Genomic DNA, 12,200 nt, shown 5'->3' on the forward strand with positions numbered 1-12,200 from the left:
TTGAAAGGGAATGTATATAGCATCAAAAAGTGTTCTCCTATTGTTATGATACAAGCTTGTTACAGTGGAAGAACCCCTTTTTGGTGGTACATAGAACCATCTAGAGCACATTCTTCATCTCTCTGAAGAACCATTTCACCATGCAGAGAACTATTCAATCATGCAAAGGGCTTTTTGAGTGTTCATGGTTCTACATAGAACCATTTTCTTCACTATTGAACCTCTGAAGGACCATTTTATAAGAGTATAGCATATATCACACTGTAAGTGCCTTCCAGTGGCCTGTAAACTGTCCTGCACAGGGTATTTAGATTTTTTTAAGGGTGATTCCAAACCACAGGGAGTGAAAATGTTCCACTGGAAAGGAATTTCAGGCGTCACAGGGAGTGAACGGTACTGTATCACTTCACAGGAAGCTGCAGGACAGTTTACCCATCATTTCAGGTCTCTGGAGGATGCTTGTTTGATTTTAATGCTGTAGAACATTAAAAAAAATTACTTTAATTTTCTATTAATATTAGCCTGTTTCACAGTGCGCTGCACTACAATCCCTAGCATGCACTGCAGCATAATGAACATAATGTAATGTAACCTATTGTAGTGTGTCAATGTAGCATATCACCGTTGTTGGAAGAAAACCTTATATCTCCAAAATGGTTTAAAACTTTAAAAGAGACGGAAAAAGTAAAAAAGTTAAAGTAAGTCAATGGAACCAGACTTTTTTCCAAGTCATTTTGGGTCATGTCTTTTGGTCCATTCATCATGAGATACTAGGTTTTCTTGATATACTTATATACATACATACATATACATATATATGGCGAGCACATGGAGGGCTGTGCGGCCCTCCAAAGAAATGCCACCCCACACCATTACTGACCCACTGCCAAACCGGTCATGCTGAAGGATGTTGCAGGCAGCAGATCGCTCTCCACGGCGTCTCCAGACTCTGTCACGTCTGTCACATGTGCTCAGTATGAACCTGCTTTCATCTGTGAAAAACACATGGCGCCAATGGCGAATTTGCCAATCCTGGTGTTCTCTGGCAAATGCCAAGTGTCCTGCACGGTGTTGGGCTGTGAGCACAACCCCCATCTGTGGACATCGGGCCCTCATACCATCCTCATGGAGTCGGTTTCTAACCGTTTGTGCAGACACATGCACATTTGTGGCCTGCTGGAGGTCATTTTGCAGGGCTCTGGCAGTGCTCCTCCTGTTCCTCCTTGCACAAAGGCGGAAGTAGCGGTCCTGCTGCTGGGTTGTTGCCCTCCTACGGCCTCCTCCATGTCTCCTGGTGTACTGGCCTGTCTCCTGGTAGCGCCTCCAGCCTCTGGACACTACGCTGACAGACACAGCAAACCTTCTTGCCACAGCTCGCATTGATGTACCATCCTGGATGAGCTGCACTACTACTAAGCATAGGTACTGAGAAGTGGTCTGTGGTCCCCACCTGCAGAACCATTCCTTTATTGAGTGTCTTGCTAATTGCCAATAATTTCCACCTATATATATATATATATATGTAGAGTGTCACAATTGGCCCCTCCCAGTCCTGTCCATGTGCTCTTGTTGTGTTTACTTCACTGTCCTGCCCCCTTGTTTCGTGACTCCACCCCTGATTGTTTCCATCTGTTTTCCACCTGTCCCTCGTCATCCCTGTGATATATAAGCCCCGTGATTGTGCTGGTCTTTGTATGTATGGTTTGTGCTATTTGATGTTTGATCTTCCGGCCCTGTTGTTTGTTTAATCTGTTCATTTTCATTATGTCTGTCCCTCCTGCTCTCCGTGTTGGCTCGCTGGACCTGGACTGTTTTGACCATGACCCTGGATTTGCCCCGAATAAATCTTGCTTTTCTTCGCACATGCGTATGCCTCATCATCGCTCCACGTTATAGAGAGAGAGAACACTTTTGCAGGTACAGGTGTAGCACTGATACACATATCTGTTTGATTAGCTATCAGAACAAACACAGCAATTATTCAGCGAACAGATATGATAGTGCTGCATTAACAACTACAGACACAAGATAAAGGAGGACTCCACCCAACATCCCTCCATAATAACTGGTTAAGATGTAAACACAGCGGTTCAAAGTGGTTTGGTGTGAAATGCTCTGTTCTACAGAAACTTACCCAGTCAGAACTGTTCACAGTGGTGGTGATAGGAACCAGATGTCCTCACAGAAAGTTACTACATGAAATGGTTATGAATTCACTGCCTGATGACTGAGACACTGTTTTATGATAGCTTTGAGAACTTAAACTCCATTCATGGTGGAGGGATACATGCCAATGTGGGGCAAAATAGTCCCCAAAGAAAACTTATTATTTCAGCTTTTACACTATTTTCCATCATCAACATTCTCTATGAACTCAGAAGACTCATGTAGGTTCACTGGTGGTTTGGGATGGTAAGTAAAATGTCTATATTTGTGTTGTAGTCATGGCGACACCTGGTTCCTATCACCACCACTGTAAAGACATCTGAACCATTTCACACTAATTATTGGGGAAATTGTGAAAAATGAACTGTGAAATGGACTGAGATACATACACTTCAGCACTCACGTTACAGCTGTTTACCAAAGAGCATGACCTTTGACTTCATATTGACCACACATTGTGTTAAACAGTGTGAGTTCTGAGCTGTTTGGTCACAGAGGCAGGATTAAAGTGTCTCTGCTCAGATTTTTCAGTATGCATTTCACGGTTTCAGTCCTAATCAGACTCTCCTCTGGTCGGGGGCTGTTTTTCTTGGCTCAGGCCCTTAGCAGGTCCATGTCTCTCGCTCTGCTCGCTTTGCACGTTATCGCTTTGGCAGCAGAATAATCTTGGCATGCGACGCTCTTTTTTAATGTCTACACTGCCAGACAGCTCTGGGTTAATGTATCACCCGCAGGCCATTTTAACCCAGTTATGAAACGGAGGCGGTGTCTGGCTGGGGCCAGCTGCTGGGAGGACTCATGGCTTATCTGAGTCCGTATAAAAGCAAGCCTGGAGCTCTGGGCGCAGAGTGGACATGAGGCTTCAGCACTGACCTTTCACAACATCCTCATCTGTCTTTGTACCTGAGATTCTCTTTACCAACTGACCCCTCCATCTGGTCACCATGGGTGTCGCCTACAGCGTTGGAGAGTAAGTCATGCAACTGATGGAGTCTGTGGCGTCCACTTAAAACATCTTTGATCAAAAATACTAAATAAGTATTAGTCCTAGTTTTAATATGTGAGATACTGCAAAAACCTTGTAGCTTTTTTGGGGCTTGTTAATTTTTTTGCACACTTCAAAAGCTGCAGCGGCTTTTTGCACTGTGCTGAAATTTTGTGATGAATGGAAATAATAATATGGAATAATGTCTTTTTACATTGACTTCCATTATAAGTTAAGATTTTTTGCCTTCTCTTGTAAAGTTACAGTTTGGGAGATAAGAGGTTTTGTTATAACTGTGCATCGTATTGCATCTGCTCTATTTCATGAACAGTTACACAGCTGTAGAGCACTTAAGTCTTAAGAAACTTTTGTATGTTCTCTAAAGTCCTTTCCCATAGTAACTTTCAGTGATTTTAACAGCTCGATAAAAGGCATGTAAACTACAAAAACCAAAACTCACTTAAGATGCTTTATGCAAGTCGACACCGTGCCATGAAATGACAACAGAAACAACTGATATATTTATTTTATTTTATTTCACAGTAAGCCTTATTATTCAGTAACTACAGGGACTAGCTGAGCTATTCTTAGATTATAGAAGTGTGGAATAAAACTCTGCCAGTGGTTTCTGGACATTTAATGGGTTCGGCTGCTTTTAAGTGCAGCTTAAAATTAGTTTTTTCCAGAGCATGCATCCAAGCTGCAAAATGGATCTTGTAGTTTAGTAGCTGATCTGTTGGTTTTTCCCTACAAGTGTGAACTTTGAGACAAAAGTAGCTGTTCATTCACAGCAGCACAAACCATCAGGACAGTTAGCAGAGTTAGCAGAGTGTTGGATATTTTCTGTGTTATAAATATGAATACAGTGAGTAGCGTTACTTAGCATTAGATAACTATGCTCAGTGTTGTGATTACAGATACAGTTGGCAGAATTACCTAGCATTATCCTTCAGTCTTCAAAATACAGTTTACAGAACTATCATGATAATATTCAGTGTTGTAATTCTAAAGTTAGCGAACTCTGCTAGAAAAAAACAGCTAAACCAGAACCAGATCGACACAAAACAGGACAGACCGGCCTAAATCAGCGCAGACCTGCACAGGCTGGCAGATTTGCTGTTTCTTTCAGCAGGAGAGATATAGCAGCAGGAGTAGCTATATGGCTACTTTCAGAGTTAGAATTATGGAGTCAATAAGCGGAATTAGCTAGAATTAGCTATTTAGCCAGAAAAGAAGGATCCATTTAACAGAGTTAGACAGCATTAGCTAATTTTACTGTTAAAAATAAGGACACACATAACAGAGTTATCTAGCATTAGGTAATTTTACTGTTGAAAATATGGACACACTTTAGAGCGTTAGCTACCATTAGCTAATTTTACTGTGGAAAATATGGATCCATTTAACAGCATTAGCTAACATTAGCTAATTTTACTGTGGAAAATATGGACACACTTAACAGAGTTAGTCAGCATTAGCCAATTTTACTCTTGAAAATATGGACACATTTAACAGAGTTAGCTAGCATTAACTAATTTTACTCTTGAAAATATGGACACATTGAACAGAGTTAGCCAGCATTAGCTAATGGACACATTTAACAGAGTTAGCTAACATTAGTTAAGTTTACTCTTGAAAATATGGACACATTTAGCTAGCATTAGCTAATTTTAGTTTTGAAAATATGGACACATTAACAGAGTTAGCTAGCATTAGCTAATTTTAGTTTTGAATATATGGATACATTAACAGAGTTAGCTAGCATTCGCTAATTTTAGTTTTGAAAATATGGACACATTAACAGAGTTAGCTAGCATTAGCTAATTTTAGTTCTGAAAATATGGACACATTAACAGAGTTAGCTAGCATTAGCTAATTTTACTCTTTAAAATATGGATCCATTTAACAGAGTTAGCCAGCATTAGCTCATTTTAGTTTTGAAAATATGGACACATTAACAGAGTTAGCTAGCATTCGCTAATTTTAGTTTTGAAAATATGGACACATTAACAGAGTTAGCTAGCATTCGCTAATTTTAGTTTTGAAAATATGGACACATTAACAGAGTTAGCTAGCACTAACAATTTATTTAGTGTTGTAGTTATATAAACAGTTAGCAGATTTAAATAGTGTTAGCTGTTGTAATTATAAAGAGAGAAAACTATTACTATTACTAGTGTTGTTATAATGAAAGTTAGTAAAGTTAGCTAGTGTTAACTATTGTAATTATAATGATAGTTAGCAGAGTTAGCTGGTGTTAGCTGGCTTTAGCTGGTGTTAGCAATTTTCAGTGTTGTAATGAACAGTTCTAAAGACAGTTAGCAGAGTTAGCTGGTGTTAGCTATTGTAATTATAATGATAGTTTGCAAAGTAAGCTAGTGTTAACTATTGTAATTATAATTATAGTTAGTAGAGTTAGCCGGTGTTAGCTGTTTTCAGTGTGAGTTACAGTGTGATTGTAATCATGGGGAGTGAATAGTGAGTCTGAGTAAGACAGACCTCTGCAGAGTGGTTCAGTTTTCCTCAATCACAGCCTTTTAAAAGATAATGGCAGTTATTTCCTCAGCTGTGTGGAATGTATGTGGGTGTAAGATTTGACTGCAGGCCAACAACTTACTGTTACAAATTGGCGCTGAGGAGTCCTCAGTCATTGTTTAGACTTCCTGCACATGAAATTATGGGAATTTGAATATTGCTCAACATTCTGCTGATCTTTGAACTCCTTTCACTTCTGCAGTGCAGTGATATTACAGCTACAGAGTATTTTATAAATTATTATTGGTAACGATAAATATTCTAATGCACTAAAGTTTGGATTTATCATTGATTTATCACTATTACAGTTTTCAGCACTTATTGCTCTTCTATGGTTCTCCAGGGTCGACCACCTCTACACGTTCTTCGTTGAGTGGACACCAGATCTCTACACTAAACATGGCAGAAAACAGAGGTTCCTCATGGTGGACAAGCAGAAACTAGCCATGATTGACAGCTTGCTCTGTGAATCTAGCCCAAAAAACTGGGAGGTGAGTGAATGTCGGTGCAGTTTTTCACAGCTATAATATAAAATATAAAAATATAAAAAGGGATAATTTCACATGGATCTTGGCTCCAACGTCAGTTTCCCCTCCAGAGCAGGATTCTCTTTTTTGGTTTCCGCTACACCTGACAAGCACGTCCTCTCTAAACACAAATTAACCTTCGTTTCAGCTCTTTTTAGCTCTGGGTGAAATTGATCTGATACTTTATCACAGAATTATCCACGTATATCACAGATTTAGATGATATTAAATTAGCATGAATACCTTTAACAAACTCATGCTAAAAGGTAGTCAGTTATGATTAATGAGGATATTCATTTAGCTGTAATACAGTTATGCAGTTTGTATTCCATTAATAGTTATTTAGGTTAATAAGTCAACATTAATAAAGTTAACAGATTAGCACAATTAAAGCTAATAAGTTAGCATTAATAAAATTAATAAATGATACAGTTAGTATGTCAACAATAATTAAGCTAGTAAATTAGCATGAAAAATTTAAGAAGTTAGTATTAATAATGTTTATAAATCAGCATCAATTAAGTAATACATTTGCCTAAATAAAGCTTCTAATTTAGCATTAACAAAGTTAATAAGTTAGCATTAATAAAGTTAATAAACCCATGTATTGATTAATATAATAATTAATGAAGTTTATAAATCAGCATTAATGAAGTTAAAAAGTTAGCATAAACAAAGTTAATGAGGTTAGCAATGAATTTAAATGAATTTAAAAATTCATTCACTAATGAATTTAAAAATGTGGCATTAATGATGTTAAGAGTCTTTAGTATTAGGAGAAGTAACACACATATAAAGCTATTAAATACGATTATATGAGTGAGCTGATATATAATATGGCTTTCCGTAAGTGTTTCTAGTTTCCAGATGTAAATGCCAGTAAATGTGTAGTTTAAGGAGCTGCTGATTTGGTTCTAGGCTTAACTGCATACCTGTGGCTGCTTTTAAAGTTCCAGCTCATTCTCCTATTGCAGAAACTGCCCTGCTTCACTTTCACTGCCCATAATTGGCTATGCTTCCTCCCATTTTCAGTTTGTGGAGCTCTTTACAAGAAATGAAAGTGACCCAGCAGCCAATGGCTCTGCTGCACAAAACTCAGCCAGCCAATCAGGGTCTGAGAGTGTGTAGGATAAATATAACAGATCTGCTCCAGTGACTCACACAGCAGAGCTCAGAGCTCACAGCAACGCTAACATGAGGCCCACTATGGAGAACATTAAGATCCTCTACTTCTCCAAAGGCTGTGAGGAGCCGTACGTGGAGGTGAGGATCTGCAGGAGGGTTTAGTGGATCTGAATCAGACTCTGATGCACGTCACACAGACAGTGTGTTTATTCAGGGTCACAGATGATCAGATCTGCAGGTGTCAGAATGATCCTCTGGTTCAGTTTGATTGTTACTGACTGTCATTTTTGCTTTTGTCATTTCTCTGCAGATCATCACTGTGCGAAAGTCAGCACGCTCCCAGAGTGTGTGCAGTACCCCGAGTGTGTGTATGTCTGAGGATGAGGAAGAAACACTCCCAGCCTTAAACCACACCAGCTACATCCTGCAGGAGCATCACATTGAGAGCGTGAGTCACTGATAAATTCACAGTAGATACTGAATAATTCATAGTGGATACTGAATAATTTATAGTAGATGCTGAATAATTCATTATGGATACTGCATAATTATAGTAGATACTGAATAATTTACAGTAGGTACTTAATAATTCATATTAGATACCTAATAATTCATAGTGGATACTGAATAATTCATACTATGTACTTAGACTGATAAGTAAATTGTAATCCTGGCTAATACTGAGTAATCTGTATATCTGTAGATGTTGACCTGGGTTCTGGTTTTTGTTCACAGCTGGCAGCTCATCTCCCGCCACGGGTTCAGGGCTGCGTGTGGGATTTGGTGTACAGCACGGTGCAACATGGAACCAGCCTGAGAACACTGTACCGAAAAACAGCGCAGATAGAGCGGCCTGTCCTGCTGCTCATCAAGGACCTGCACAACCAGGTGTGAACACTGATTAGCACCTCCACTCTGATCCTGACAGTGATGAGAGTGACCTGTACAGGTGCAGTGAGGCTGTTTTAGGCTCCTCATAGTGATGAGTGACCTGTACAGGTTCAGTGAGGCTGTGCAGTGAACAGTAATCAGTGCTGATGTTCTGCGTGCAGGTGTTCGGTGCCTTCTCCTCCCACACGTTCCGAGTGAGTGACAGCTGCTACGGCACCGGAGAGACTTTCCTCTTCACGTTCGGTCCTGAGTTTAAGGTATGTTCACCACCGTCTGCATCACCATCATCACTGACAGCATCACCTTCCTACCTGTCTGCTTCACTGGAACTGCCTGTTTCTCTGATCACACGTCTGATCAGGTTCTCTCTTTTCTTCACAGACGTTCTGCTGGAGCGGAGAGAACTCCTACTTTGTGCGAGGATTCCTGGATTCTCTGCAGATGGGGGGCGGAGGGTAAGAGCTTTAACCCTTTCACTGCATCTGCTTTCCATGTCCAGGAACACTCTCTGGCCACTTTATTAGAAACACCTAGTTTCTGTACCACTTCATTTTAAAATCTGCTTCTTAATGATCACTAATTTATCAGCAAGCAATTAATGATGGCTGAACCATTTTGTTTGTAAGCAAACTAAGAAATGTGGCATGAATGTGCTTTAATAAATATATTCAGACAATGGTTCCACATGAACACTCACACACCACACTTTGCATGGTGAAATGGTTCTTCAGACTGATGGAGAATGTATTGGTCTTCATTCTATACAGCACCAAAAAGGGTTCTGCTATCATTACAAGCTTGACATTGTAACAATATAAGAACCCTTTTTTACCCTAAATAGAACTATTTCTATATAGGTCCACATACAACAAATTCTCCATCAGTCAAAAAGAACTATTTCACCATGCAAAGAACTATTTAAGCAAGCAAATGGTTCTATATAGATGTGTATATTAAAGAGCCCTTGACAAACCATAATTTTAAGAGTGCAGTAAATGATATTAAATGGTCCATTGTGAACAGAAAAGAGTTAAATGGTCTAAAGTGAGATCTACATGATGGTTGAAGGTTTAAAAATTTCCTAAAAATATTGTTTAATTGATTCTTTATTAATGATGAAAACTAAAAAGAAACCTATACATTATATATATATACATAACAATCTCTGCCTTAGTAAGTGCTAATAAATAATATCTGTAATCTCTGCATGTTATAAACTGTTAAAAACATGAGATTTGCTTCCAGATTTTACAGAGAAATGCAGGAAAACGTGTAATTTAAGAACACATTGTATTGCAAGTTACAGTAAAATTACAGTGTTTATGAAACATGATTGTTTATGCTGTTTTATTGTTTACAGAGCTCTTCACTAACATAATTTCGGTGTGATAACAACACAAAGATACAATTAACTCATTAGACAATGAACAGTTCATAACTAATTTAGAGAAGATTTCATAGAAATACATTTATATCACATTTCTGAATGTTTATATCTACTGTGGCTCTGCTGAAGTTCACAGACTATTGAGAAGCAGACCTTATAATAAAGTGCTCCTAGTATCTTGTAGATCCACCTTGGTTTGGAGTAACACAAGGTATAAGGTTTCCAATAAAGTGGCCAGTGAGTGTTGTTGCGAGAAATAGCATATATTTTCATGCATACTGACAATACCTGCAAATGCTCGACGCAAAGTGACCTGACCACTGTTGTTCTGACCCTAGGGGACCGTTTGGGTTGTGGTTGGACGCAGATCTCTGCCGTGGCTCCACGTTTTCCTGCAACACTTTCAGGAACCAGCCTCTCTCCCCCCACCAGGACTTCACTATCCAGGCCGTGGAGGTGTGGACCTTCCAGTAAAGACACGCACACAAGCACAGCGGAGCTGAAAGTTTTCTCAGCCGCTCATTCAGAGTGTCTAACCTGCCGTTCCAGCCCTGGAACAGAGCTCAACGGGTCAGAACAGGTTGGAACACGATTTCTGACGGTTTGGCACTTTTAGCGGCTCACAAATCCGTTACGGGAGCCTTCTGAAGACAGGATGGGCGCCTTCCTGCTCGGATCAAACACTACTGAGACTGAACTACTGTGTAGTACTGAATGATACGCTAACACTGTCGGCTGAACAAAGAACTGTTTACATTTGTTAAGATCTGACATGACTAAAAGGAATGTAAAAAAAAGATGTGTACAGTTTTTTCACAATTATCATTTTTACACTTAATTTATTTTTGTATTTCACACTGCAGATGGGTTTGTGTGTTTGGTGCTGTTGATCAGTGCTGTTTAAAATTTGCTTTTTTATTAAAAGAAATATTTTCCTGATTCTGTTGTTGTTGTTTGTCAGAGCTTCAATATGCTACACATAAACAAATGTATATCTAGAACCGGTTAGAGCAATTCAGAAGAAAATATAACTTAATGACATGGCCTGAGGCGCCGGAATGTAACTGCTACACCATTTAAGGTGGAAAGGAAAAATTTGATGAGAAAATGACGAAGCCAGCTTCACTAACACATTCGGGCAAGTGTGGCAGCACCATGCAAAGTGGTGGGCATTACCTTCCATTAGTTGTTAGCTACTTTAGCCTCCGGGGCCATAATGTTACGGCTGCACTATTTAAGGTGGAACAGGAAAATTTGAATAACAAGCTGGTGAATAGGAAGCCGACTTCACTGACATGGTGAGGCAGTCAATGTGTGGTGTGTGGTTAGCACCATCCTAATTGGTGGGGTATAAGCTTGCATTACTTAGCTACACTAGCGTTGTAGCTCCAAGTGCTAAAAGTAAAGCATCAAACGTCAGACACCAAACCCGTCTTGGCTGATCAACTACATACAAGGTGATCTGGACCAAACTATCACTTTAAAAATGCTTCAAAATAACAAAACCTGTTGAAACGGAGCCACTAAGCCTCAAAGACAGTGCAATCCTCCATAGAAACTATGAAAGGGTCAGGCTTTTATAGGCTTTTAGGCCATTTTTGAGCATTGTGCTATCAAAGCTTTCAAAACAAGAAGAAACACAGTCTGTTGTGAGACTTATGAGGCAAATGTTTCGGTGAAAGGCTGTAAATTGGTGTTGACTTAAACCCATAAAACCCTTTTCTGGGCTTTCGCTCTTTAAAACAATGTTCTAATTCAGCAGGAGCCAAATGAACATGCGCTTTCAGGTTATCTAACATCTGAAACCTTTAATGGAAGGTTTTATATCATAGAAGGGTTTATCTGAAATAGTCACATTCATCTTTTAACCCCTGAGATTCAGTGTGAGGGTCCATCACTCCTAACTACAGATCTTACAATTTAACTTTAGAGTAGACAATGAATAATTCATTGATACTGAACAATTGATAGTGGATACTGAATAATCCATAGTGGATATTAAATAATTCATAGTGCATATGCAACACTTTATAGTAGATACTGAATAATTCATAGTGGATACTGAATAATCAATAGTATATACTGAATAATTGATAGTGGATACTGAATAATTCATAGTGGACATGGAACACTTTATAGTAGATACTGAATAATTCATAGTGGATACTGAATAAATCAAAGTGGATACTGAATAATCCATAGTGGGTACTAAATAATTCATAGTGGATATGCAACACTTTATAGCAGATACTGAATAATTCATAGTAGATACTGAATAATTCAAAGTGGATACTAAATCATTCATAGTGGATATGGAACACTTTATAGTAGATATTGAATAATTTATAATAGATACTGAATCATTTATAGTGGATACTGAATAATCCATAGTATGTACTGAATAATTTATAGTGGATACTGAATGATTCATAGTGGATATGGAACACCTTATAGTAGATACTGAATAATTCATAGTAGATACTGAATAATCCATAGTATACGCTGAATAACTGATAGTGGATACTGAATAATTCACAGTGGATATGGAACACTTTATAGTAGATACTGAATAATTTATAGTGGA

At 38.7% G+C, this 12,200-nt stretch overlaps 1 protein-coding gene across 2 annotated transcripts; it reads left to right on the forward strand.

Annotated features, from left to right (window-relative positions):
• Positions 1 to 3,019: 3,019 nt before the first annotated feature.
• LOC108431050 (nuclear receptor coactivator 7) lies at positions 3,020 to 10,555 on the forward strand. 2 transcript variants are annotated; one of them, XM_017703935.2, is made up of 7 exons: positions 3,020 to 3,136; positions 6,030 to 6,177; positions 7,649 to 7,786; positions 8,074 to 8,226; positions 8,391 to 8,486; positions 8,611 to 8,684; positions 9,955 to 10,555. In XM_017703935.2, exons 1-7 carry the CDS (start codon positions 3,111 to 3,113, stop codon positions 10,088 to 10,090), a joined length of 771 nt encoding a protein of 256 aa, XP_017559424.2. In that variant the 5' UTR covers positions 3,020 to 3,110; the 3' UTR covers positions 10,091 to 10,555. The 2 variants fall into 2 exon arrangements, with proteins under 2 accessions (XP_017559424.2, XP_017559425.2); XM_017703936.2 differs by lacking the exons at positions 3,020 to 3,136; positions 6,030 to 6,177 and adding an exon at positions 6,982 to 7,476.
• Positions 10,556 to 12,200: the final 1,645 nt, after the last annotated feature.

Source organism: Pygocentrus nattereri, chromosome 24, assembly GCF_015220715.1.
Source record: "Pygocentrus nattereri isolate fPygNat1 chromosome 24, fPygNat1.pri, whole genome shotgun sequence".
Lineage (NCBI taxonomy): Eukaryota > Metazoa > Chordata > Actinopteri > Characiformes > Serrasalmidae > Pygocentrus > Pygocentrus nattereri.

What these genes read in the sequence shown, in the direction of transcription:
- LOC108431050 (XM_017703935.2), top strand. Translation starts at nt 3,111, where the DNA reads ATGGGTGTCGCCTACAGCGTTGGAGA. An exon ending in CTAGCCCAAAAAACTGGGAG is followed by an intron (nt 6,178 to 7,648) that starts GTGAGTGAATGT and finishes ATTTCTCTGCAG; the next exon opens with ATCATCACTGTGCGAAAGTC. An exon ending in CGTTCGGTCCTGAGTTTAAG is followed by an intron (nt 8,487 to 8,610) that starts GTATGTTCACCA and finishes TTTTCTTCACAG; the next exon opens with ACGTTCTGCTGGAGCGGAGA.